Source organism: Pogoniulus pusillus, chromosome 32 (assembly GCF_015220805.1).
Source record: "Pogoniulus pusillus isolate bPogPus1 chromosome 32, bPogPus1.pri, whole genome shotgun sequence".
NCBI lineage: Eukaryota > Metazoa > Chordata > Aves > Piciformes > Lybiidae > Pogoniulus > Pogoniulus pusillus.
Window position 1 is genome coordinate 12,953,354 of NC_087295.1, and position 27,639 is coordinate 12,980,992.

The 27,639-nt window shown below is 50.9% G+C and overlaps 1 protein-coding gene and 1 long non-coding RNA gene across 2 annotated transcripts in view; both read right to left on the reverse strand.

The window, feature by feature from the left end:
• LOC135189436 (uncharacterized) overlaps positions 1 to 24,639 on the reverse strand; it is a 28,777-nt gene extending 4,138 nt beyond the window's left edge. The window contains exons 1-2 of the long non-coding RNA XR_010308079.1: positions 24,587 to 24,639; positions 19,528 to 20,081 (exon numbers count right to left, since the gene is read on the reverse strand). This is a non-coding gene — a long non-coding RNA (uncharacterized LOC135189436). The remainder of the gene's footprint in view (positions 1 to 19,527; positions 20,082 to 24,586) is intronic.
• Positions 24,640 to 25,642: 1,003 nt separating this feature from the next.
• Positions 25,643 to 27,639, reverse strand: part of LOC135189376 (solute carrier family 12 member 7-like) — a 78,042-nt gene continuing 76,045 nt past the window's right edge. Inside the window, exon 24 of the mRNA XM_064169675.1 lies at positions 25,643 to 26,699. Within this exon, the coding sequence (XP_064025745.1) occupies positions 26,608 to 26,699 (92 nt within the window). The 3' untranslated portion in view covers positions 25,643 to 26,607. The remainder of the gene's footprint in view (positions 26,700 to 27,639) is intronic.

A 27,639-nucleotide genomic window follows, 5' to 3' on the forward strand; every position in this document is an offset into this window, starting at 1 on the left:
CAACAGACCTGTAGTTCACATGTACCATGCACAATGTACATGTATTTAACTTCAGACTGCATGCCAGTTTACCTCATCTAACTTTCTGTTACAGATGGGCTTGACTCACTCTGCACTCCTTCAGTTACATACTTCAGTAGGGTTTGAGAGTGTCTGTTAAAGGTGAGACCTGCTTCAGCCTCCTGAAGAGAGGGACTGCACCAATGTGCATGTACTTTAAAGCAGCTCTGCCAGCAAGCAGGCATAATGAAGCTACATGTGTTCCACAAGGCAGCTGTGGTGCCCATGGCTCCCTGGCAGCCTAAGGCGCTGGGGCTATGGAACCACAGCCTGGGACGGAGCCTGCAGACTGCCACTGGCGCCACCTGTCGGACAAAACATAGAATCAGCCAGGTTGGAAGAGACCTCCAAGCTCATCCAGGCCAACCTAGCACCCAGCCCTATCCAGTCAACTAGACCATGGCACTAAGTGCCTTAGCCAGGCTTTTCTTGAACACCTCCAAGGATGGTGACTCCACCACCTCCCTGGGCAGCCCATTCCAATGCCAATCACTCTCTCTGCCAGGAACTTCCTCCTCACATCCAGCCTAGACCTCCCCTGGCACAACTTCAGACTGTGTCCCCTTGTTCTATTGCTGGTTGCCTGGCAGAAGAGGCCACCCCCCACCTGGCTACAATGTCCCTTCAGGTAGTTGTAGACAGCAATGAGGTCACTCCTGAGCCTCCTCTTCTCTAGGCTGCACACCCCCAGCTCCCTCAGCCTCTCCTCATAATGTTTAAGGAGTACTGCAGAAGCAGAGAATGCATCTGGTTGGAAGAGACATCAAAGATCATCCAGTTCAACCTTCAACCTAGTACTGACAGGTCCTTTGAACTACAGAGGGACCTTGCCAGGCTGGATGGGTGGGCAGAGGCCAATGGGATGAGATTGAACAAGGCCAAGTGCAGGGTTCTGCACTTTAGCCACAACAACCCCAAGCAGCACTACGGGATGGGAATAGAGTGGCTGAGAGCAGGCAGGCGGAGAGAGACCTGGGGGTGCTGGTAAAGAGCAGCTGAACATGACATCAATGATCTCCTTGGGTCCTTTCTAGCTCCTAACATCCTGTGATGAGCCAGCAGTGTGCTCAGGTGGCCAAGAGAGCCAATGGCATCCTGGCCTGCATCAGGAGCAGTGTGGCCAGCAGGACAAGGGAGGTTCTTCTGCCCCTGTGCTCAGCACTGTTCAGGCCACATCTTGAGTGCTGTGTCCAGTTCTGGGCTCCTCAAGTCAAGAGAGATGTTGAGGTGCTGGAAGGTGTCCAGAGAAGGGTGATGAAGCTGGTGAGGGGCCTGGAGCACAGCCCTGTGAGGAGAGGCTGAGGGAGCTGGGGGTGTGCAGCCTGCAGCAGAGGAGGCTCAGGGCAGAGCTCATTGCTGTCTACAACTACCTGAAGGGAGGCTGTAGGCAGGTGGGGTTGGTCTCTTCTGCCAGGCAACCAGCAATAGAACAAGGGGACACAGTGTGAAGTTGTGCCAGGGGAGGTCTAGGCTGGATGTTAGGAGGAAGTTGTTGTCAGAGAGTGATTGGCATTGGAATGGGCTGCCCAGGGAGGTGGTGGAGGCACCATCCCTGGAGGTGTTTAAGAGGAGGCTGGCTGAGGCACTTAGTGCCATGGTCTGGTTGATTGTCTAGGGCTGGGTGCTAGGTTGGCCTGGATGATCTTGGAGGTCTCTTCCAACCTGCTTGATTGTATGAAATGTTTCTATGGATGGTTGTGCATAGCTCTTCCTTTTAGCTCCATAATGCTGTGAGTGAATGCATTAGTGCAAAAGCCAGGTTGCCAAACTCTTTCCTGGGTTGGAAGTGCAGATAGCTTCAATGCAATAATGCATCCTCCTGTAACGATTGGAGATTAAATATTGCAGCTGTAGCCCAGTGAGTGCTGTGTAACTCTGCTTTCTAGAGGTCTGCTCAAATGATGGGGCATTGCAAGCAAGTTTCCAGTCAGCCAAAAGAGCCTGCAGCTATTAAATGGCAGCTGCATCTTTTCTAGCAGCTGCCTGGGTTTCACTTTGTGAGCCCAAGCAGAGCCGTGTGGGCAGGGGTCCCAGAGTAATTGAGGCTGTGTCCTCACCTCTGCTGAAGGCCTCTGCAGGCAGCCTTTCCTTAGGGTTCAGCAGAAGGGATTTATGCTCTTTTCTTTCTCTTGCCAGCCAGTGCTGCTGGCCTCTGAAGGTCCCTGCAATTCATCAACAGCTGCATACCAGAGTACAGTCATCTCTTGTGTTTATGCAACAGAGGAGTCCGAAACAGGATACTTCAGATCCCCCTCTCATTTCCAGCACACTGACCAGGTCACTGCTCAGCTAGATACAGCCGTGCCCAGCAGGCTCTGCTTGCCTCTGTACCCTGTGACTTGCTGTGGCTTTGCCCAGTCCTCAAGCCTTGGCTGTTGTTCTTGGGATTCCTGGCTTACACAAAGTGCCTGGAACGTTTCAGTGCTGGGCCCCATCCTCTTTAACATCTTCATAGATGATCTGGATGAGGGCATGGAGTCAGTCATCAGCAAGTTTGCAGATGACACCAAGCTGGGGGCAGATGTAGCTGGGTTGGAGGGCAGAAGGGCTCTGCAGCAGGACCTTGACCACCTGGACAGATGGGCAGAGTCCAAGGGGATGGCATTCAATAGCTCCAAGTGCAGGGTGCTGCACTTTGGCCACAACAACCCCATGCAGAGATACAAGCTGGGGTCAGAGTGGCTGAGAGCAGCCAAACAGAGAGGGATCTGGGGGTGCTGATTGATACCCACCTGAACATGAACCAGCAGTGTGCCCAGGTGGCCAAGAGAGCCAGTGGCATCCTGGCCTGCATCAGGAGCAGTGTGGCCAGCAGGAGCAGGGAGGTCATTCTGCCCCTGTACTCTGCACTGGTTAGACCACACCTTGAGTGCTGTGTTCAGTTCTGGGCCCCCCAGTTTAGGAGAGACATTGAGATGCTTGAGCGTGTCCAGAGAAGGGCGACGAGGCTGGGGAGAGGCCTTGAGCACAGCCCTACGAGGAGAGGCTGAGGGAGCTGGGATTGGTTAGCCTGGAGAAGAGGAGGCTCAGGGGAGACCTTATTGCTGTCTACAACTACCTGAGGGGAGGTTGTGGCCAGGAGGAGGTTGCTCTCTTCTCTCAGGTGGCCAGCACCAGAACAAGAGGACACAGCCTCAAGCTGTGCCAGGGGAAATTTAGGCTGGAGGTGAGGAGAAAGTTCTTCCCTGAGAGAGTCATTGGACACTGGAATGGGCTGCCCGGGGAGGTGGTGGAGTCGCCGTCCCTGGAGCTGTTCAAGGCAGGATTGGACGTGGCACTTGGTGCCATGGTCTGGCCTTGAGCTCTGTGGTAAAGGGTTGGACTTGATGATCTGTGAGGTCTCTTCCAACCTTGGTGATACTGGGATACTGTTTTCAGCAGCAAAGCCAGACATCCCAGCAACTTCGGGCTGAAGGGCTGCAGTCACTGTGCTTACTGTTAGGCTCCTTCTATCTCCTGTGCTCTTCTCAGGCTCCCTACACAGCTTGTGGCTGTAACACTGATAAACACCTAGGACAAGTCAGGATGTTTAGAGCATTTGCTGTCCTGCTCTCTCGAATGGCCAAGCGTAGTGGTTCTGGGTGTCACCTGTAGTGAGTTCACCCAGACTAGGCTCAGCAGGCTGGAAGTTAAGGAATGAAGCTTTCTATTCACAGCTTAGCACAAGATACAAGCAGATAGTTACAATAGATTACAAATACTTGCAGCTGTGCGCAGTCATATACAAATTGAAAGTAATACAGAAACACAAGACCCCTCCCAGAAATCAGAGTGCCCAGGAGGGGCTCCCAACCACCCTTCCACCTTCTTTCATAGACTCATAGAATCAACCAGGTTGGAAGAGACCTCCAAGCTCATCCAGTCCAACCTAACACCCAGCCCTAGCCAGTCAACCAGACCATGGCACTAAGTGCCTCAGGCAGGCTTTGCTTCAACACCTCCAGGGACGGTGCCTCCACCACCCCCCTGGGCAGCCCATTCCAATGCCAATCACTCTCTCTGTGAAGAACTTCCTCCTAACATCCAGCCTATACCTACCTCCTCTCCACCTTATCCCAGAATCTGCCTTATGTGCAAGGTGAGTTGTTAGAATCAGCAAGGGGGGGTTAGAAGGAGATGATTAGTTGGGTTATGTGCAGGGTCAGGCAGAAGCAGTTCATACAGCAGAAGCCAGGGAGAGACACCAACTGCTCATCTGTGTTTGTGTCCTCGCTTTTATATGTCTCAGCAAACCTATGAGTGAAGTACACATCAGCATTGTTTTCTTTTCACAGCCTATAATCTAATTTCTCTCAGTGGAACATTCCAATTAGCTCAAACCAGCACACAAGGGCAATGCTTTGATCTTTGAGGTCCATGCACAGTAGAGTCTGTGGGAACTTGATCTGTCCCTGGAGGTGTTGAAGCAAAGCCTGGATGAGGCACTTAGTGCCATGGTCTGGTTGATTGGCTAGGGCTGGGTGCTAGGTTGGGCTGGATGATCTTGGAGGTCTCTTCCAACCTGGTTGATTCTATGATTCTATGAAAGGGCTCTAGCCAGGTTTTTACTCCTTGTGGCACATGGCCACAGGAAGGGCATGCAAAAGGTTCCTCTGCTGAGCAGTGCTCCATACCATCAAAATGCCCTCAAAATGATGCACTGTCTGTTGTCACCAGCACTACACCATGCACCAGTTCTGTGAGTGAGAGCAGATCTACCACCCAGCTGCAAAGTGAAATAGGCAACAGGTGTGTGAGCCAGGAAATAGAATTACAGAACAGAGTCATAGAATCAGGCAGGTTCATCCAGGCCAACCTAGCACCCAGCCCTGTCCTCTCAACTAGACCATGGCACTAAGTGCCTCATCCAGGCATGGCTTCAACACCTCCAGGGATGGTGACTCACTCTCTCTGACAACAACTTCCTCCTAACATCCAGCCTAGACCTCCCCCAGCACAACTTCACACTGTGTCCCCTTGTTCTGTTGCTGGTTGCCTGGCAGAAGAGTCCCTCTGCAGGGCTCTCCTACCCTCCAACAGCTCCACAGCTGCTCCTAGCTTGGTGTCATCTGCAAACTCACTGATGCTGAACTCAATCCCCTGGTGCAGATCATCAGCAAAGCTATTGCACAGGACTGACAGAACATCCCTTGTGGGTCAGCAGAGCCACTGCAGGCCTTCTGTACCTGTGGAAAGCCATCATGTAGAAAATGTTGCTGCTGAGCCAGGATTCATTTATTTTCCTTTTTACAGCACAGAAAATATATTTTAACACTGTCTCAATACTTGAGCAGGAGTGAAAATCATTGGCTGTGATTTATGAAAACATCTTAGGGTTGCACTCCTGGAGCCAAATACTCAAAGGCTGCTCTGTCTTTGTGACAGGAGCTTTCCTTGTCTTCTCTAGCAGAGGCAAAGTGGGCCTGGATTGGCTTGGCTTGGGTCTTGGTGACTGCTGAGAGGGTTCATTTGTGCGTGGGACATGATCTTTAACACATTTACATTCTTCTCCTTATAAAGAAAAGTAGGAAAGGATGTGATGAGTGTTGGAGCCTGGCACTCAAAGCTGAAGGTGGCAGAGAAAATGCCTGCATTAGGTGTGAGCAGATCAATGGTCTGCTTGACCTCGATGCTGAACTGAAGGATGAAGTGGAAAGGCTAAGGGCGATAAGGGAATGTGAAAGGGAGCTGGATTTATGGCACCAGGCTCTGCAGACCCCCTTAGCAGAGGGAGGTGACCCAAGAAACGAGGGAGAATGGACACAGGTGCCTGTCAGAAGGGAAGGGAAAAGCCTTCCAGCCCCTCTCACCTCCTCAGTTGCCCTTGCACAACAGATACAGGGCACTAGAGGTTGAGGGTGAGGTGGTTTTGGAGGCAGAAACGTCACCCTCTGGGGGGTTGACTAAAGTAAATCAGTTGCCCCCTCACATCAGAACCTGTAATCAGAACTTGGAGTGAGTGAGTCAGTATTACAGTCAGAGGAGTTCATATAGGCTGGATGTTAGGAAGAAGTTCTTCACAGAGAGAGTGATTGGCATTGGAATGGGCTGCCCAGGGAGGTGGTGGAGGCACTGTCCCTGCAGGTGCTCAAGAAAAGGCTGGCTGAGGCACTTAGTGCCATGGTCTGGTTGATTGGATAGGGCTGGGTGCTAGGTTGGCCTGGATGATCTTGGAGGTCTCTTCCAACCTGCCTGATTCTGTGATTCTATGATTCTATGATACTGCACTCCTGTAGCAGTAAAGGTACTAATTAGAGACAGAACAAGGGGGAATGGCCTCAAGCTGAGGCTGGGGAGGTTTAGATTGGATATTAGGAAAAAGGTTTTCATGGAGAGAGTGGACAGGGACTGGAATGAGCTGCCCAGGGCAGTGGTTGGAGACAGATCAAGGGGGAATGGCCTCAAGCTGAGAATGGGGAGGTTTAGATTGGATATTAGGAAAAAGGTTTTCATGGAGAGAGTGGTCAGGGACTGGAATGAGCTGCCCAGGGAGGTGGTGGAGTCACCCACCCTGGATGTGCTTAAAGGTGGTTTGGAGGTGGTGCCTGGGGCTATGGTTAGAGCAGGGTTCTAGGCTGGACTTGGTGACCTCGAGGGGATTGGCAACCTGCGTGTTCCTGTGATTGCTTCTGTGATTCTGCTCTGTCTTAGCAAGGCCACAGTTTGCTGGGCTCCTGCTGTTCTGTATCAGATCCAATTCTGCCACCTAGCCCTAAGGTTGATTTATTTCATTAACAACCTACTTCTGTACGACTAAGCCCCTAACTTAGACCCTCCTTTTGCTCTGTGACTACACACAAAGCCACTCTCAAATAGAGGGGGAAGGGTTTGGCTGCTGACACGAATTAAAAACACATGTCTCAGGCAAAGTGTGGTTGTAATTAACATCACTTCCCCTCCATCCCTTTTCCTGCTTCTCTCATCTTGGTTCCTGTGAACCCAATTTGCTCTTTGAACTACCATTTGCATTCTCCTCTGTCGTGGGCTGAGTCGAATCTGCTGCTGATATTCAATGCCATGCTGCCATCATGCCAGCTTCAAAATGACAATGCTGGCTGGAGCAGAGCATCACAGGGCTTGAAGTTCAGACTGTAACACGAGAGGCTTCCTGTTTCAGTTGCTGCTTCCAGTTCCTGGGTCTGGGGTGTTGGGATTTTTTGCCAGGGTGGCTGCTGTGCGCTTGGCAGGGGAGACCACTTCTGTGGCTGGCTCCTGCTGCTGTTTCTGACTGTGCTAAGGGGACTCTGACTGTGCTCAGGTGACTCTGACTGTGCTAAGGTGACTCTGACTGTGCTCAGGTGACTCTGACTGTGCTCAGGTGACTCTGCTCTGGCAGGGGGGTTGGACTGGATGAGCTTTGGAGGTGCCTTCCAGCCCCTTGGCATTCTGTGATTCTATGATTCTAAGGATGGATACTCCCTGGCTGCAATCTTCATCAGGTAGATCAGGCTTGGGGATGTGGGAGGAACACAGTAACCCAGAAGAAACACTGCAAGTTTCACTACCAGTTCCTCTCAACCCACAGCTCTAAAGCCTCCTTTTCACTTCAGTCCCCAGGATGGAGAAGGAAAAGTCATTTTGACATGGTGTTACATGAAGTGTTGCAGGAAGTCTTACTGGAAAAGCAATGCAATGTGCAGAGGGCACAACAGGCATTTCTGCATTAAATCCCTGTGATGATAAGACCTGAAAGTCATCAAACCACCTGATAAAACACCCCTCCCCCCCCCCCCCAAAAAAAAAAAGAACCCCAAAGCAAAACCAAAACAAACCAAGCAAACAAAACCCAACCAGCTGTGGAGTCATCAAACCAGCTGAGAAACAGCCAAAAGATAAAGAACCCCAAAGCAAGCAAAACCCAACCAGCTGTGGAGTCATCAAACCCCCTGAGAAACAACCAAAAGATAAAGAACCCCAAGCAAAGAAAACCCAACCAGCTGTGGAGTCATCAAACCAGCTGAGAAACAACCAAAAGATAAAGAACCCCAAGCAAACAAAACCCAACCAGCTGTGGAGTCATCAAACCAGCTGAGAAACAACCAAAAGATAAAGAACCCCAAGCAAACAAAACCCAACCAGCTGTGGAGTCATCAAACCAGATGAGAAACAACCAAAAGATAAAGAACCCCAAAGCAAACAAAACCCAACCAGCTGTGGAGTCATCAAACCAGCTGAGAAACAACCAAAAGATAAAGAACCCCAAAGCAAACAAAACCCAACCAGCTGTGGAGTCATCAAACCAGCTGAGAAACAACCAAAAGATAAAGAACCCCAAAGCAAACAAAACCCAACCAGCTGTGGAGTCATCAAACCAGATGAGAAACAACCAAAAGATAAAGAACCCCAAAGCAAACAAAACCCAACCAGCTGTGGAGTCATCAAACCAGCTGAGAAACAGCCAAAAGATAAAGAACCCCAAAGCAAAAACCAAGCAAGCAAAACCCAACCAGCTGTGGAGTCATCAAACCACCTGAGAAACAACTAAAAAACAAAGAACCCCAAAGCAAAAACCAAGCAAGTAAAACCCAACCAGCTGTGGAGTCATCAAACCACCTGAGAAACAACCAAAAAACAAAGAACCCCAAAGCAAACAAAACCCAACAGCTGTGGAGTCATCAAACCCCCTGAGAAACAGCCAAAAGATAAAGAACCCCAAGCAAAGAAAACCCAACCAGCTGTGGAGTCATCAAACCAGCTGAGAAACAACCAAAAGATAAAGAACCCCAAGCAAACAAAACCCAACCAGCTGTGGAGAGAAAATGTTATAAGAAAGTAGAAAACAAAGCCATTCACCTCCACAAATAAACACAGGTATGATTCTCCAGCAGTGAGCTGTTTGGAAAGCAGCCAGAGTGACACAGATGTGTCTGTGTAACTGATCCCAGCCCCCAAAGGCTGTGTGCTCCAAAGCTTGCAGTCACACACCATTTATCCCAACGTACTGCTCTCCTCCAGTACATCAGCTATGGGATGCTGTTCCACTCAGTTAAACCTTCACACCAGTTGAAATATTCCCTTCTCTTGAAAGCAGAAAATGCCATAGTGCAGCCTAATGCCAAGCCATAGTAACTGACTGCTGCTTGTATTAACGTGACTCTTTGGGGCCTCTGCCAGAAAGCAGAGCCCCTTTGTTTGAGGCACTGCATAAACACACCAGAGCTGGTCCCTGCTTCAGGGAGCCACTGATCCATGCTGACTCTGAGAGGAGTAATGACTACAGCTGTGCCCTGCTCTTTCTCTCTCCTCTCTCTGCCTGTTGGTGGCAAATATGTTTTCAAGAAAAGCTGCTGTAAAAGAAGTTTGTTTCAAGTGTCCTTTTGTACTGCAAAAAAAGAAATAGGTGCAATGTGCCCTGCCTGGGCTATGCACACACACCTGAAGTCAAGCCTGTGAGTCCTACTGCAGCATTGAGCATCTTCCCAGCAAGCGCTTTGGAGCAAAGCTGGAGGTGGGGAGATTCAGCCTGGAGGTGAGGAGGAAGATGTTGAGCAGGAGAGTGGGGAGAGGCTGGAATGGGTTGCCCAGGGAGGTGGTTGAGGCCCCATGGCTGGAGGTGTTTCAGGCCAGGCTGGCTGAGGCTGTGTGCAGCCTGCTGTAGGGTAGGGTGTCCCTGGGCATGGCAGGGGGGGTGGAACTGGCTGCTCCTTGTGGTCCCTTCCAACTGACTTATTCTAGGATTCTATGAAATGGCAAGAGTAGCTGGTTAAATGTGTAGCTCATTGCAGTGGTTTTGGTGTTCCCCATCCCCTCCCACTTTGGAAATCACCCAGACTAGACTCAGATGGCTCTGAAAATTGAATGAAGCTTATTATTTACAGCTTAGCACAAGATACAAGCAGATAGAATCATAGAATCATCCAGGTTGGAAGCGACCTCCATGATCATCCAGTCCAACCTAGCACCCAGCCCTATAGACAGGAATAGACAAGGTAAAAGGTAATACAGACACACAACAGCCCTCCCAGAAACCTGAGTCCCCAGCAGGGGCTCCCAACTGCCCTTCCACCTTCTCCCACCCCTCTCTACCTTACCCCAGTCCCAAGCAAGAATGGAGGTTCAGCCAGGGGGTTAGGAAGCAAAGTGGATTAATCAGAGAGACAGCAGAGAGGCTACAGAGAGAAATGCAGCCCAAAGCTGCCAAGCAGAAGTGCCTTATCCATGGTTGGATTCTTGCTCTTATACCTCTCAGCAAGCCTATGAGTGCAGTAGACATCAGCACTGTTTCTCTTTCACAGCCTGTGATCTAATCCTCACCAAAACATTCCTGCTAGCTTCAAACTAGCACACTCATGAGAGCAGGAAAATTAAACTTTCAGAGTTTGGACTTCAAAATCTAAACTTCTTTGTTCTCAGGTCACCTGTTTCAGAGTTTAGACCTCAAAATCTAAACTTCTTGGTGTTCAGGTCATCTGTTTCAGAATTTAGACTTCAAAATCTGAACTTCTTTGTGTCCAGGTCACCTGTTTCAGAGTTTGGACTTCAAAATCTAAACTTCTTTGTTCTCAGGTCACCTGTTTCAGAGTTTAGACCTCAAAATCTAAACTTCTTTGTGTTCAGGTCACCTGTTTCAGAATTTAGACTTCAAAATCTAAACTCCTTTGTCTTCAGGCCATCTAATCTGCCTTTTCTCCCCCTTCCTCCCTTCTTGCAACTTCTGAAAACCCTAAACTGAGGCAAGCCCCTGTGTTGGAACAGATGCAAAGGCCAGGCTCCCTGGGAGCCTTCAGTTCATCAGATGTGACAAGTTCAGCAAAGCATAGAGATCTTGACATGAAAAGTGTGTCACTGCCTATTTCCTGTGAAACGTGCCAGAAACGGGGCCAATTAACCGTTACACTGCACCTAGGTGGTCATTGTGCATGCCAGCTCCACATGCTTCCAGCAGGGACTGACCCACACAGCTTGTGTGAGCAGCTCCCAGCAACAATCAGCCACAGAGCTGAGCCTGTTAGCAAGCAATTTAGCCATTAACAGAGCCCAGCAGAAGAGCCTGATTTTCTTCTTCTTGCCACTGGCTGCTTCTCCAGTTCCTAATTCTGTGAATTCTCTGCTCAGGGCTGGGGCTGGAGTGAGGAGGAAGAGAGGTTTTTGTCTGCTGTGCCATCCCCATGGGAAAAGAAAGTTGTTTGGTTGCTTTTTTGGAGGGAGGGGAAAGAGAGAGAGAGAGAAATGAGCACCTGTGGAGACAGCTGAGCTCTTGGAGTGTTTTTCTAGGGCCTGAATGTGGAGGCTCTAAAGAGGTTAATTGCAATCCTTGTTATTTTTTCCAGTGCAAATGCAAGGCATGCATGAAAGGACATCTTTGTGATCATCCTTCCTGAGAGGGAGGGCTGATGTTTATATTTTTAGAACTGAATGCTTAAATTGTATTCAGACTTGTCAGGAACAGAAGTTTTCTGCTGAGTGAGTCTCGTGACCAGAGCTGAAGTGATTTTGCTATGCCACAGCAGGTAATAATGTGGCAGAAGAACAAGGGGACACAGTGTGAAGTTGTGGCAGGGGAGGTCTAGGCTGGATGTGAGGAGGAAGTTGTTGGCAGAGAGAGTGATTGGCATTGGAATGGGCTGCCCAGGGAGGTGGTGGAGTCACCATCCCTGGAGGTGTTGAAGCAAAGCCTCGATGAGGCACTTAGTGCCATGGTCTGGTTGACTGGCCAGGGCTGGGTGCTAGGTTGGCCTGGATGATCTTGGAGGTCTCTTCCAACCTGGTTGATTCTATGATGATCCTATGATGACTTAGAATTCAAATCCAAGCCTTTGTTTTGCAGACTTTTGTCTTCAGTCTTCTCAACAGGGACATAAATATGAATCTCTCTTTGCCCCAGAGGGATCCACCAGATTACTAAAGGTATCAATATGCATTTGCTGAGATAATCTGATCCCAAATTCCAGATACTGTAAATTATGTGGATAACTCTAATATGATGTACTTTAGAACAGCCATTGTTTGCTATTAATGTGCATTTCCACCTCTTAGTGGAAAGGAGCAAACAAAATGAATCATGGAATCACAGAATCAAACAGGTTGGAAGAGACCTCCAAGATCAGCCAGTCCAACCTAGCACCCGGCCCTAGCCAGTCATAGAATCATGGAATCATAGAATCAAGCAGGTTGAAAGAGACTTTGAAGAGAGGACACAGCCTCAGGCTACGCCAGGGGAAATTTAGGCTGGAGGTGAGGAGAAAGTTCTTCCCTGAGAGAGTCATTGGACACTGGAATGGGCTGCCCGGGGAGGTGGTGGAGTCGCCGTCCCTGGAGCTGTTCAAGGCAGGACTGGACGTGGCACTTGGTGCCATGGTCTGGCCTTGAGCCCTGTGGTAAAGGGTTGGACTTGATCTGTGAGGTCTCTTCCAACCTTGGTGATACTGGGATACTGTGATACTGTGATCCAGGCCAACCTAGCACCCAGCCCTAGCCAGTCATAGAATCATGGAATCACAGAATCAAACAGGTTGGAAGAGACCTCCAAGCTCATCCAGTCCAACCTAGCACCCAGCCCTATCCAGTCAACTAGACCATGGCACTAAGTGCCTCATCCAGGCTTTGCTTCAGCACCTCCAGGGATGGTGACTCCACCACCTCCCTGGGCAGCCCATTCCAATGCCAATCACTCTCTCTGACAACAACTTCCTCCTAACATCCAGCCTAGACCTACCCCTGCACAACTTGACACTGTGCCCTCTTGTTCTGCTGCTGGTTGCAAAACATTGATTAAATCCCCTCTCAGTCTTCTCTTTTCCAGACTGAGCAGCCTGAGGTCCAGCTCTTCTGCCACTGCTGAGCCAGGACAGATGATGAGGACAACACCCACCCAGACATCTCTCTGGCACTCTCCCACCAGCCAGCACTTGAATAGTGGCGATGGGCTGTGTACTCAGGGTACCTTCTCACAAAGAAAACATCCTGCTTTGTCACTTCCATTCAACGCTGCAATTTGCAAAGCCTTTCTGGGGAGGCACAGAGCAAACAGCAAGGTTTGGGTTTTTAGAGCAAACAGTCAATGAAAAGGGAAGGATGTTATTCCAGGGACAATCCACTGCCAGCCCAGCACTGATTTGTGTTAACCCCTGAAGCTTTTCAGGGAGAACTGCTCTGTTACACACTCTGCATGCCTATTCATTTGTCCTCCCTGAGTACTCACACACAAACACTCTGTCTCACAGCCTCAGTCCTTGATGCTGCCCTCAAGCCTGCTACATCCCAGAGCTCTGCCACTGCACAGTGGTGATGTCTATGTGGTAGTGACACGACTAGGGGGAATGGAGCAAAGCTGGAGATGGGTGGGTTCAGATTGGATGTGAGGAGGGAGTTCTTCAGCTATGAAGTTCTTCAGCTTACTGCAATCCCAAGCACAAATCCAGGCTGGGCAGTGAGTGGCTGGAGAGACACTTAGGGGTGCTGCTGGAGGAGAAGCTCAACAAGAGCCAGCAGTGTGCACTTGCAGCCCAGAGAGCCAAACAGAGCCTGGGCTGCAGCAGGAGAAGTGTGGCCAGCAGGGCCAGGGAGGTGATTCTCCCCCTCTGCTGTGCTCTGCTGAGACCCCACCTGGAGTACTGCATCCAGTTCTGGAGCCCCCATTACAAGAAGGATGTGGAGATGCTGGAGTGTGTCCAGAGAAGGGTCAGGAGGATGCTCAGAGGGCTGCAGCAGCTCTGCTGTGAGCACAGACTGAAATAGTTGGGGCTGTGCAGGCTGCAGAAGAGGAGGCTCCCAGGTGACCTTCTTGTGGCCTTCCAGGATCTGAAGGGGGCTACAAAAAAGCTGGGGAGGGACTTTTCAGGATATCAGGGAGTGACAGGACTGGGGGGAATGGAGCAAAGCTGGAGGTGGGGAGAGTCAGAGTGGGGGTGAGGAGGAAGTTGTTGAGCATGAGAGTGGTGAGAGGCTGGAATGGGTTGCCCAGGGAGGTGGTTGAGGCCCCATGGCTGGAGGTGTTTAAGGCCAGGCTGGCTGAGGCTGTGTGCAGCCTGCTCTAGGGTAGGGTGTCCCTGGGCATGGCAGGGGGGTTGGAACTGGCTGCTCCTTGTGGTCCCTTCCAACCCTGACTGATTCTATGATTGTATTTCTGAGTAAGGAAAAGAATGGAAAATGAAAAGTGGATTCACTCTTTCCTGCCAGTGTATGGTTCTTGTTCTAGCATTTCTTTGCTCGCTCTCTCTGGTGTCATTTCCATCACTGGTTGTTTTGGAAAGCCAAAGTTTCAACCCAGAGAATAATTAAAATGCATCTCTAAAAGCAACATTCTCAAGCTTGCTTTATCAGCTTTGGTATCTCTCTTCTGCACTCCAGGGAACTTGAAGATGCTTTTTAAACAGGCTTTCACCTTTTGGTTGTTGGCTCATATTCTAACCAGGATGGAGGTTGTAAAATATTCCTATTTTCATTTATTTGACTCTCACTCTAACAAGAATCCAAACATAGGTAAGGGAGTTGTTCTCTGTCTGGGCTGTGGGCTGCACCTCTCTAACCTCACCTTCCATCTCTGTGATTAATCCACCTGCTTCCTAACCCCCTGGCTGACCTCCAATCTACCTTGGGCACAAGGCAACGTCGTGGGTAAGGTAGAGAGAAGTGGAAGAAGGTGGAAGGGTGGTTGGGAGCCCCTCCTGGGCACTCAGGTTTCTGGGAGGGCTGTTGTGTGTCTATATTACCTTTTACCTTGTCTAATTCTGTCTATAGCTGTCTATACTGTAACTATCTGCTTCTATCTTGTGCCAGCTGTAAATATAAGCTTCATTCAGTCTCAATTCTGGAGTCTAGTCTGGGTGATTTCCAAAGTGTGGGGGGGCAGGGAACACCCAAACCATCACAAAAAGGCTACCTCCCTTACTGTAAATCTGTAATGGGATTCACTAATCTGCACAAAGAATCTATGCAATATTTGTTGCTCTCTTCTCTCAGGTGGCCAGCACCAGAACAAGAGGACACAGCCTCAGGCTGCGCCAGGGGAAATTTAGGCTGGAGGTGAGGAGAAAGTTCTTCCCTGAGAGAGTCATTGGACACTGGAATGGGCTGCCCGGGGAGGTGGTGGAGTCGCCGTCCCTGGAGCTGTTCAAGGCAGGATTGGACGTGGCACTTGGTGCCATGGTCTGGCCTTGAGCTCTGTGGTAAAGGGTTGGACTTGATGATCTGTGAGGTCTCTTCCAGCCCTGGTGATACTGGGATACTGATTTGGGTTCAATGCTGGTGGGTCAGAATCAGGAGAAAGGCCAACATGAAAATGTCATGCTGGGGGTCTTCCATAGACCAGGATGAGGAGATTGATGTCCTTAAGGTGTCTGGGGAAGGGCTCAGAATTCCTATCCCTTGTTCTTGTGGGGGGCCTTCAACTTAGTGGGTATCTGCTGGAATAACAACACAACAGACAGGAAGCAGAGCCAGGGGTTCTTGGAGAGCGTGGCAGAGGACTTCCTAACACAGCTGGTGAATGAGCCAAGGAGGGATGGCTCTCTGCTAGTCCTGTTGTTTGTAAACAGAGAAGGACTAGGAATGACAGGGAGGTGATTGTGATGGTTTGGGTCCTGATTGTGTTCAAGAAAAGCCTGGATGAGGCACTTGGTGCCATGGTCTAGTTGGCTGGATAGGGCTGGGTGCTAGGTTGGCCTGGATGATCTTGGAGGTCTCTTCCAACCTGGTTGATTCTATGATTCTACTAGGAGGACAGGCTACTGGAGGTGTTCAAGCAAAGTCTGGATGAGGCACTTAGTGCCATGGTCTGGTTGATTGGGCAGGGCTGGGTGCTAGGTTGTACTGGATGATCTTGGAAGTCTCTTCCAACGTGTTCAATTCTGTGATTCCATGATTCTATGCTTCTAAGAGCACATTCCTGATTCAAACAGACAAAGTACATTTTCTGTGTAATTACAGTGGTCCAGAGCATCAGAGCAGTCCTTTGGCATGTTGGCAGGCCAGGTGTCACAGCAGCAATACTTTGTTTGAAGAAAGTAATGATTTCCCAGCCACTGTTACTCAAAAGAAAATCAACAGTGCTTCTTCCTAAATATCACTGGGATTTTTTGACAGGGCTTTCTTGACATGGCATGGAAGTGTTTTACTGTGACACCAAACCAGACATGATGCACAGGTTTAGCTTTCGTTTGTTTAGCACAGCAAATGATCTGTTAGCCCCTCTCATCTGGTTCCAGCAGAGCACTGGATTGCTAACTGATGCTCTGCAGCACAAAGCCTGGTTTGTGTGCACATGTGCTAAAATAGAAAGCCTCTGGTACTGCAGGCTGTGGGTGAAATGCTGAAGGTAGGTGCAAAGCCCTTGCTGGGGTGTTGGACAACATGAAGGCCAAAAAGTCAAGTCTCAGCTAGGGAATGGGGTCCCTTATTAGCTCTTAAGATCAAAAGCTGTGTTTTACTTCTTATTTAGAAGAGCATATCATTACCACCCAGCTGGGTTATTGGCACAATTCAGGATCAGCCAAAGGTCACATATTGAAAGCATCACAATCACCTCCTGTGGCACATTCATTCCTGCCTGGAATTCACCCAATCAGTCCCAGAGAATGTTTAGGATTGCTTTGGGATATGAGATTGTTACAGCCCAAGCTGGTGTGACAGCAGACCATATTAATGATGTTTTCTTTCTTTAGGGTGCCTTTGTGTTTCCTTCAGCTTTGACCACCACATCTGTAGCTGCTAGCAGAGCTGGTTTTCTTTTGCCAGTATCCACCTCCTTGTCAGCTATGGATGTTCTTGACAGAGAGAGTGATTGGCATTGGAATGGGCTGCCCAGGGAGGTGGTGGAGTCACCATGCCTGGAGGTGTTGAAGCCAAGCCTGGCTGAGGCACTTAGTGCCATGGTGTGGTTGACTGGCTAGGGCTGGGTGCTAGGTTGGACTGGATGAGCTTGGAGGTCTCTTCCAACCTGGCTGATTCTATGATTCTGAAAGGGCAGACTGGGAAGAAGAGATGCATAGTCCAAGTAAGACAGTGACCTTCTTGTGGCCTTCCAGGATCTGAAAGGGGCTACAAAAAACTGGGGAGGGACTTTTTAGGCTGTCAGGGAGTGGCAGGACTGGAGGGGGAATGGAGCAAAGCTGGAGGTGAGGAGATTCAGACTGGAGGTGAGGAGGAAGATGTTGAGCATGAGAGTGGTGAGAGGCTGGAATGGGTTGCCCAGGGAGGTGGTTGAGGCCCCATGGCTGGAGGTGTTTGAGGCCAGGCTGGCTGAGGCTGTGTGCAGCCTGCTGTAGGGTAGGGTGTCCCTGGGCATGGCAGGGGGGTTGGAACTGGCTGCTCCTTGTGGTCCCTTCCAACCCTGACTGATTCTATGACAAAGGAGCTTAATCTTCTCCTTAATAAGCACCACAGAATTTCCTGTCCTAAACCAAATTAGTAAAGAGATTTCCATCTGGGAGCTAGGGCTGTGCTTGGTACATATTAGTTGAACAACAATCAAATAAAGCATTTAAAGCCAGAAACTTGACTGCAGACTATCTGCAAGAAACTTCACTGCAGCAGGCTGCAGAGCTCTTCAGGGCAGAGGGTGTTGCAACAGCACTCCTGCCTTTTCAGATGTGCAGACAGACATTAGAGAAGACAGAATAGAAACACATGGTCCTGGAGGTATTGAAGCAAAGCCTGGATGAGGCACTTAGTGCCCTGGTCTGGCTGACTGGGTAGGGCTGGGTGCTAGATTGGACTGGATGATCTTGGACGTCTCTCCCAACCTGGTTGATTCTATGATTCTATGTTGCTGCCAAAAAAAAAAGTGAAGATGCTTCTTCCTAATGCATCCTTGAGTGCTGTGTCCAGTTCTGGGCCCCTCAATTCAAGAAAGATGTTGAGGTGCTGGAACGTGTCCAGAGAAGGGCAACAAAACTGGTGAAGGGCCTGGAGCACAAACCCTATGAGGAGAGGCTGGGGGGCCCAGAACTGAACACAGTACTCAAGGTGAGGTCTAACCAGTGCAGAGTACAGGGGCAGAATGACCTCCCTGCTCCTGCTGGCCACACTGCTCCTGATGCAGGCCAGGATGCCACTGGCTCTCTTGGCCACCTGGGCACACTGCTGGGTAAAGGACCTGTGGAGCAGAAGAGGCTGAGGGAAGATCTCAGTCAACCACTCCCAGAAGGGAGGTTGTCACAAGGTTGGTGTTGGTCTCTTCCCCCTAGCATGAAGGATTAGGGACAGATACCTGATGAGGGCCAAGAGGAAATGTCCTCCAGTTGCAGTGAGGGAGGTTTAGGCTGGATATTAGAAGAAACTTGGCCACCAAAAGGGTTCTCAAAACCTCTAATTCAGATGACAGGACCAAGTCTTTCCACTCTTCAGTGTCTGAGTAACAGACCAGCAGAAAGCTAAACTGATTATAGCTTTTTGTTTACCTTCCAAGTAAATCCTGTTTCTAGAGGGAAATTTAATAATTTTTAATTCACTTATTTCCACCAGAGAAATGCAAGCTATGTATAAAGGCTACATTAGTGTCAGGGGTGGAGGGGGGAGGCTAGCAGGGGCTGCCTGGGATTTAATAACCAACAGTTAGCACAGTAATGTCCAGCCCGATGGAACCAGCTGGCACTGAATCCTGACACTGTGGGTTTGTTCTCCTTTCCTTAAACCACAGAATCATAGAATCACAGAAGCAAACAGGTTGGAAGAGACCTCCAAGATCATCCAGTCAAACCTAGCACCCAGCCCTAGCCACTCAACCACACCGTGGCACTAAGTGCCCCAGCCAGTCTTCTCCTGAACACCTCCAGGGTTGTGTCTCCACCACCTCCCTGGGCAGCCTATTCCAATGCCAATCACTCTCTCTGTGAAGATCACAGGATCTGGCTCAGGAGCAGTGTGGCCAGCAGGACAAGGGAGGTTACTCTGCCCCTGTGCTCAGCACTGTTCAGGCCACACCTTGAGTGCTGTGTCCAGTTCTGGGCTCCTCAATTCAAGAGAGATGTTGCAGTACTGGAAGGTGTCCACAGGAGGGCGCCAAAGCTGGTGAGGGGCCTGGAGCACAAACCCTGTGAGGAGAGGCTGAGGGAGCTGGGGGTGTGCAGCCTGCAGAAGAGGAGGCTCAGGGCAGAGCTCATTGCTGTCTACAACTCCCTGAAGGGAGGCTGTAGCCAGGTGGGGTTGGTCTCTTCTGCCAGGCAAGCAGCAACAGAACAAGGGGACACAGTGTGAAGTTGTGCCAGGGGAGGTCTAGGCTGGATGTTAGGAGGAAGTTGTTGTCAGAGAGAGTGATTGGCATTGGAATGGGCTGCCCAGGGAGGTGGTGGAGGCACCATCCCTGGAGGTGTTGAAGCAAAGCCTGGATGAGGCACTTAGTGCCATGGTCTGGTTGACTGGATAGGGCTGGGTGCTAGGTTGGACTGGCTGAGCTTGGAGGTCTCTTCCAGCCTGGTTGATTCTATGGCTCTATAAGAAAACAAGGGCTTCTTCAGACACACAAGTGGTAGAAGGGACAGTAAAAACGTGGCCCACTACTGAATGACCTGGGAGCCCTGGTGACAGAGGATGCAGAGAAGGTAGACTTACTGCATGCCAGCTTTGCTTCAGCCTTTACTGTTACATCCATCTCTCAGGAACCCCAAACCCTGAAGGTAAGAGCCTGGTGGAAGGAAGATTCTCCACTGGTCAGCAAGGTCTGGGTTAGAGATCATTTGGGCAAACTGAACATGCACAAATCCATGGGCCCCAACGGGATGCATGTGCTCAGCTAGCTGATGTTGTTGCTCTACCACTGCCCATCAACTTTGAAAGATCATGGGAAATGGGATAGGTGCCTGAGGAGTGGAGGAAAGCCAGTGCCACTCCAGTCTTCAAAGGCAGGAAATTGCAGACCAGGCAGCTTCACTTCCATCCCTGGAATAGTGATGGAGCAGCTCACTCTGGAGGTCATCCCTCAGCACATGGTAGAAAAGAAAGTTATCAGGAGCAGCCAGCATGGATTTACCATGGGAAAATCATGTTTAAGTCATCTGATAGCCTTTTATGATGGGATGACTGAATGGGTAGGTGAAGGGAGATCAGTAGCTGTTGTCCAACTTGACTTCACCAAGGCTTTTGATGCTGTTTCCCTTAACATCCTCCTAAGTGATTTCAGGAAACGTGGGTTAGATGAGTGGGCTGTGAAATGGTGTCACAGAGACACCCACAGACAGACAGCAGCAGCCACCTGAAATCTGCAGCTTTATTGCAATTAATCTGCTCTCCTTCCAACACAGCAAACCCCCAGATTCAGATGTCAGATGGGAAAAGACACAACTAATTAGGCTATTTGGAGAGATGAACCAAAATGTGCACACACACTAGAAAAGGAAATCTCCCCCCAGCTACCCAGGATGTGTGTGTTGTGTGTGTACCCACCAAGGGAGGATGAGGACTCCCTGGGTTCCATTCTAAAGGGAGAAGATCTGACTGCAGGCTGCTTCTGTGTGGAGAGAACTCAGCTCTGTCCACAGCAAGACTCCATTTATACCTGGCAAATTGTTGTGCTGTGGTCAATTCCTTAATTAATTGGAGGGCTGACTTCTGGACCCAGAGCAGCCAGCTTATTTCTGGGGGCATAAAGCTGACTCCTATCAGCTGCTAGCAAGCTCCAGCCTCCTGCTTGGGGCCTGTTAGGATCCTGCACTTGTGAGGGGGCAGTTGTACCTGCCACAGATGGATTGAGAGCTGGCTGAACAGTAGACCTCAGAGGGGTGCTGTTCAAGGCAGGATTGGACGTGGCACTTGGTGCCATGGTCTAGCTTTGAGCTCTGTGGTAAAGGGTTGGACTTGATGATCTGTGAGGTCTCTTCCAACCCTGATGATACTGTGAGGGGCAGAGTCCAGTTGGAGGGCTGTAGGTAGCACTGTTCCTCAGGGGTCAGTATTGGGTCCAGTCTTGTTCAACATCTTCACCAATGACCTGTCTGAAAGGTCAGTGCACCCTCTGCACATCTGCTGATGACACAAAACTGAGAGGGGTGGTTGATACACCAGAAGGCTGTGCAAGGTTCTGGACAGGCTGGAGAGCTGGTGAAGGGGAACCTCATGAAATTCAACAAGGATAAGCATAGAGTCCTGCACCTGGGGAGGATAACAATATGTACCAGTACAGATTAGGGATTGACCTGCTGGAAAGCAGCTCCATGGCAAAGGACCTTGGAGTCTTGGTGGACAATAAGTTATTCATGGAACAGCAATGTGCCCTTGTGGTCAAGAGTGCAAATGATCTCTTGGAATGCATCAGGAGTGTGATTAGCAGGTGAAGGGAAGCAATAAGTTATCCATGGAACAGCAATGTGCCCTTGTGGTCAAGAGTGCAAGTGGTCTTTTGGAATGCATCAAGAAGAGTGTGATTAGCAGGTCAAGGGAAGCTCTCCTCCTCACCTCTGCTCTGCCCTGGCACAACCACATCCAGGGTATTGTGTCCAGTTTTGGGGTCCCTAGCTCAAGATAGGCAGGGAGCCACTAGAGAGAGAGTTGGGCAGAGGGCTGTGGGGATGATTAAGGGAATAGAACATGTCTTATGAGGAACACCTGAGAGACCAGGGGCTGTTTAGCCTGGAGAAGACTGAGAGGAGATCTTATCAGTGTTAATGAACGTTTATGAACACCTGAAGGATGGGTGCCAACAAGAAGGGGACAATCTTTTTTCAGTGGTGTCCTGCTGTGGAAGCTTTGTTGCCACAGAAGTTTCCTTCAAACAGTTTCTCTGCTGCCACAGAACTTTGTCTCTCACAGACTGCTCTTTGGTCCTCTTTCTTTGTACTCAAGCAGCCACAACAGCCTGTTCCTGGAGCAGGAGGCTGCAAGTTGGACGCTGCTTGGGTGCCCTCACCTGGGCCAACTTAAGGCAGTTGCTTCACAACTGAGCCTGCACAACCAGAGGTGCAGCAGCAGTCACCTGGAATACTGGGGGCACTCCCTCTGCTTCAACCATCACAATGCCACGCACAGGCACCCCAAGAGTGACTCATCTAAGCTGGGGTTCCAGTGAGCCTGCACCATCACACAAGTGGTGCATGACCCCCTCTGCTACCCACCCTTAAGGGAGGAATGAAGGGGAATTTAGGAAGACATCAAGGAGTGGATGTCACTGGAACCCAGAGTGGTGATAGCTTGCTTCTCCTACCTCTGATCTTGCTTAGCTCTTCTTTATGCTCTTCTTTCTCACTCATTCATGTTCTCTCTCTCTGGCTTACCTCACCTGCCTGAAGAGCCACTGTACAATCACAGTGATGAAAGATCACATTCTGTGATTCTGTGCTCCACAACCTCCCTGGAGGTGTTCAGGGCCAGATTGGATGAGGCCTTGAGAGACCTCTTCAAGTGGGAGGTGTCCCTGCCTATGGCAGGGGGCTGGAACTGGATGAGCTTTGAGGTCACTTCCAACCTAAAGCATTCCATGATTCTGATCCTACTTCTCATTCCCAGCTTAGCAGAGCAGAATACACTCTTCTACAGCTCTCTAGCACCCTCTCTTGTTGTCTTAGTCTAATCGAAATTGCCCTCCTTTTGAATTCCTGTGGATGAACACACATACATCTATCAGGCTTAGTTTGCAGTTTGGGATCCTTTGGGGGGCTTCTGCTGTTGTGTGGCTTTTGAGGGACTCACTGCAGTGGGAGCAGTTGTGAAGATGAATCACTGACTAAGGGGACGCAGTCTCGAGTTGTGCCAAGGGAGGTCTAGGCTGGATACGAGGAGGAAGTTGTTGGCAGAGAGAGTGATTGGCATTGGAATAGGCTGCCCAGGGAGGTGGTGGAGTCGCCGTCTCCGGAGGTGTTGAAGCAAAACTTGGATGAGGCACTTAGTGCCATGGTCTGGTTGCAGCAAAAAAGGTTCTGCCTCAACACAAGGGGGAACCTCCTGACTGGAAGGGTCCCAGAGCACTGGCACAGGCTGCCCAGAGAGGTTGTGGAGTCTCCTTCTCTGGAGCCTTTCCAGGCCTGTCTGGATGTGTTCCTGTGTGATCTGTGTTAGATAGGATTGTCCTGCTCTGGCAGGAGGGTTGGACTGGATGATCTCCTTGGGTCCCTTCCAACCCCTAACATCCTGTGAGCCTGCGATCGGCTAGGGCTGGGTGCTAAGTTGGACTGGATGACCTTGGAGGTCTCTTCCAACCTGGTTCTGTGATTCTTCTAGAAATAGAAATGTATATGCAAAGTATTTCCCTAGAGCAGCATAAAGCCCAGGATCAGTGAGGCAGCAGTGTGTGACCAGAAGGAAGTGAGGAAATCAAACAAAGTTTACAGGTAAGTCTCTATAGAGATAAAGTTTATGGGCAAGTCTCTGACTCAAGATTGCTTCTTGAAGGCAGAGAGACTTTTTTTTGCTTCAGCAATGAGCTGAGTTGATAACTGCAGAGGTTTTGTGTGGTAAGACCTGAGTATCGGCTGCAGTTTCACCTCATAAATGTAAACTGAAAACCAAGATAGACTGAGTCCCGGGCAGCCCCTGCCGCCCTCCGACTCAGCCCTTTCCCCGAGCAGCTCCTGCCGCCCTCCGACTCGCTCCTCCCTTCCCCGAGCAGCCCCTGCCGCCCTCCCACTCATCCCTTTCCCCGAGCAGCCCCTGCCGCCCTCCCACTCATCCCTTTCCCCGAGCAGCCCCTGCCGCCCTCCCACTCATCCCTTTCCCCGAGCAGCTCCTGCCGCCCTCCGACTCGCTCCTCCCTTCCCCGAGCAGCCCCTGCCGCCCTCCCACTCATCCCTTTCCCCGAGCAGCCCCTGCCGCCCTCCGACTCGCTTCTCCCTTCCCCGAGCAGCCCCTGCCGTCCTCCGACTCGCTTCTCCCTTCCCCGGGCAGCCCCTGCCGCCCTCCGACTCGCTTCTCCCTTCCCCGAGCAGCCCCTGCCGTCCTCCGACTCGCTTCTCCCTTCCCCGGGCAGCCCCTGCCGTCCTCCGACTCGCTTCTGCCTTCCCCGGGCAGCCCCTGCCGCCCTCCGACTCGCTTCTCCCTTCCCCGGGCAGCCCCTGCCGCCCTCCGACTCGCTTCTGCCTTCCCCGGGCAGCCCCTGCCGCCCTCCGACTCGCTTCTGCCTTCCCCGGGCAGCCCCTGCCGCCCTCCGACTCGCTTCTCCCTTCCCCGGGCAGCCCCTGCCGCCCTCCGACTCGCTTCTCCCTTCCCCGGGCAGCCCCTGCCGCCCTCCGACTCGCTTCTCCCTTCCCCGGGCAGCCCCTGCCGCCCTCCGACTCGCTTCTGCCTTCCCCGGGCAGCCCCTGCCGTCCTCCGACTCGCTTCTGCCTTCCCCGGGCAGCCCCTGCCGCCCTCCCACTCGCTTCTGCCTTCCCCGGGCAGCCCCTGCCGCCCTCCGACTCGCTTCTGCCTTCCCCGGGCAGCCTCTGCCGCACTCCGACTCGCTTCTGCCTTCCCCGGGCAGCCCCTGCCGCCCTCCGACTCGCTTCTGCCTTCCCCGGGCAGCCCCTGCCGCCCTCCGACTCGCTTCTCCCTTCCCCCGGGCAGCCCCTGCCGCCCTCCGACTCGCTTCTCCTTTCCCCTGGGCAGCCCCTGCCGCCCTCCGACTCGCTTCTCCCTTTCCCAGGCTGCTGCCCTCCCACCTCCCTCCACCCTACCTTGCCAGCTCCTGCTCCACCATTACCACTACCTCCACCTCCATCTTTGTCTCCATCATCTTCATCTCCATTTCCATCTCCATCTCCGTCTCCATCTTCTCACCCACGGCAGAACCTGTGGCAAGACCTTCAAGGAGGCAAACTCCTAGGCAAAGCTCAGCCTCAACAACAACAACAACAACAACACAGACTTAGCACCCGTGAGCTAAAGGTGGATGTTGCAGCTGGTCAGGAACCTAACCCTAACATGGCCCTAGCTAGCCGGGGGGCCAGCCAGGCCCCCCAGCCTTTGAAACCCTCCACCATGCACCCGGTGCTCACCCGTGGGCACTCACCTGGGATGCCAGTGGAGGATCCCTTGGCCCGCAATGGGCCCAGCTTGGGGCTGGGCTCCTCCTGCACTGCCTATATGGGGGAGTGAGCAGGGAGGGCAAAGTGGCCACAGCTGGGGTGGGAGGGGACTTCAATTGACCTCAGGTGCTGCGGGGGTGGTGGGAGAATATGCTGCAGGTGGGGTGGAAAATGGGAGGTGGAGAAAGAAAAAGGGAAAAGAAAAGAGGAGAATGAAAGAAACAGTGAAAGAGGAGAGGAAAAGCGGAAAGGTAAAGGAAGAGAGAAGAAAGGAGAGGGAAAGAGAAAAGGGAAAGGAAAAGAGGAAAAGAAAAGGAAAGGACTGTATGAGGCACTTAGTGCCATGGTCTAGATGAGTGGACAGGGCTGGGTGCTAGGTTGGACTGGATGAGCTTGGAGGTCTCTTCCAACCTCATCGATTCTATGATGATCTCCAGCACTCAGAAGTCACACTACACAGATAGGCAAGAGCTGCTTTCAGCTTTTGCTCTTTGTAACCTGTGTTTTGCTCTGCCTGAAGGAGCTGTGATAAAAGCACTGCCTTGAGCCAAGTCTCAGACCCAGCAAGAGATGCTGCCTGGATTATCTGTTTAAGAGAATTCTTCCTCTACCCAAGCACTTTAGGTCTTAAACAACTTTCAGGAAACTGAACAGTGTCCCAAAAGGGGCAGAAGGTTTCTGTGGAGCACCTAAACTAAATCTCCAACAGTGTCAAATGAAAGACACTTAAGAGCTGGTTCAGTTCAGAAAAGCAGATGTTTGACAGCAGCACATACAGACAACATTTTCAATCGAGACACATCTGAGAACAAGAGACTGCACTTCCCCAACCAACTTGCTGTGCTTTAGCAGTTGTTACACTTCTACCTGCAATGAGGTTGAGCTTCTGCATCCCAGACTTGCCATGAGCTGGATGCTCGTAGGTGTCACCAGTGTCATTGTACAACAGGCTAGAACTGCCAGTAGCTGCTGAGGAAAAACCAAACCAACCACCCCCCACCTCCCCTCCCCAACCTGTCACTTCACAATCACTGTCACCTGGAGGTCTCAGCTACCTAAGCACATTAAATAGAGAAACAGCATTTAAAACAAGGGTGGCAAATCGTGAGGCTGGGGGGAACACTTTATGCACACAATACACAAATGGGAGTGGTTGGATCCAGGTCTGAGAGAACTCTTCTGCGCTAGGACTCGTCCCAACAGAAGCAACAAAGCAGCACTTTGGCAAAGGAGGAAGCCCACAGCTTTTCCTAGTCCCTTTCCCTGTGGATGTTTTCAATCTCTCTTCTGCATCTCCAGGAGAAGTTGCTCACGCAGCTGTGTTGCGTCGCTATTCCCTTCCTTGTCTGTCACTACAGTTCAACAAGGGCCAGAATATGATACACAGAAATATCCTACCCCAGTCACCATCAATGCACTACAGAAATATTGTCTATGTAAAACCCTATCTTAAAAGATAATCTAAAGATAAATTTGTACTAGAGGAAACAGAAAGCATCATCAGAAAATGCTGCCTGTGGTTGGTTTGCAGTGATCTTGGAAGTTGCACAAATTACAGCAAATAATTAAGTCTCTGCTTTGGTTTGGGGTTTTGGCTCTTTTGGTGTGCTTAGGGGGAACTGTTTTGTTGTTTGTTGTCTGGGGTGGGGGTTGGGGGTGGGGTTTTTTTCGGGGGGGATGTTGAACAAAATGTGCAAAGAGGTTATGAATAAATGGTGATCACTTCACGGCCACTGCCTCGGACTAGGAGTACTCTATCCAGACCTTCTGTCAGAACTTCCAAAAACTCCATGTCTGAAGTGCCATGGTCAAGGAATTCATGCAGAAAAGGAGCAAGATAACCACTCACCTCTCAAAAACTCTGAAATAATGCAAACATCAACTTCAGTCATTTCCTCAAGGAGTTTTCCTGGGTCACTCTTCACTTTCCCATGATATAACCCAACTGCTTGCTCAAGTGGAAGCAAGTTCCAGTGTTGGGAACATTTCACAGTATCACCAAGGCTGGAAGAGACCTCACAGATCATCAAGTCCAACCCTTTACCACAGAGCTCAAGGCCAGACCATGGCACCAAGTGCCACGTCCAGTCCTGCCTTGAACAGCTCCAGGGACGGCGACTCCACCACCTCCCCGGGCAGCCCATTCCAGTGTCCAATGACTCTCTCAGGGAAGAACTTTCTCCTCACCTCCAGCCTGAATCTCCCCTGGCATAGCTTGAGGCTGTGTCCTCTTGTTCTGGTGCTGGCCACCTGAGAGAAGAGAGCAACCTCCTCCTGGCCACAACCTCCCCTCAGGTAGTTGCAGACAGCAATAAGGTCACCCCTGAGCCTCCTCTTCTCCAGGCTAACCAATCCCAGCTCCCTCAGCCTCTCCTCGTAGGGCTGTGCTCAAGGCCTCTCCCCAGCCTCGTTGCCCTTCTCTGGACACATTCAAGCAACTCAATGTCCTTCTTAAATTGAGGGGCCCAGAACTGAACACAGCACTCAAGGTGTGGTCTAACCAGTGCAGAGTCCAGGGGCAGAATGACCTCCCTGCTCCTGCTGGCCACACCATTCTTGATGCAGGCCAGGATGCCACTGGCTCTCTTGGCCAGTCCTGCCCTACTCACATGAAGCAAAGAGAAGATACAGATGTTAAAACAAACTGAATACTGACAATTGCTTTGTACCAACAAAAGTGTGTGTCCCCCCCCACCCAGCTCTAAAAATTGTTTGTGGAACCAAATCCTTTTCC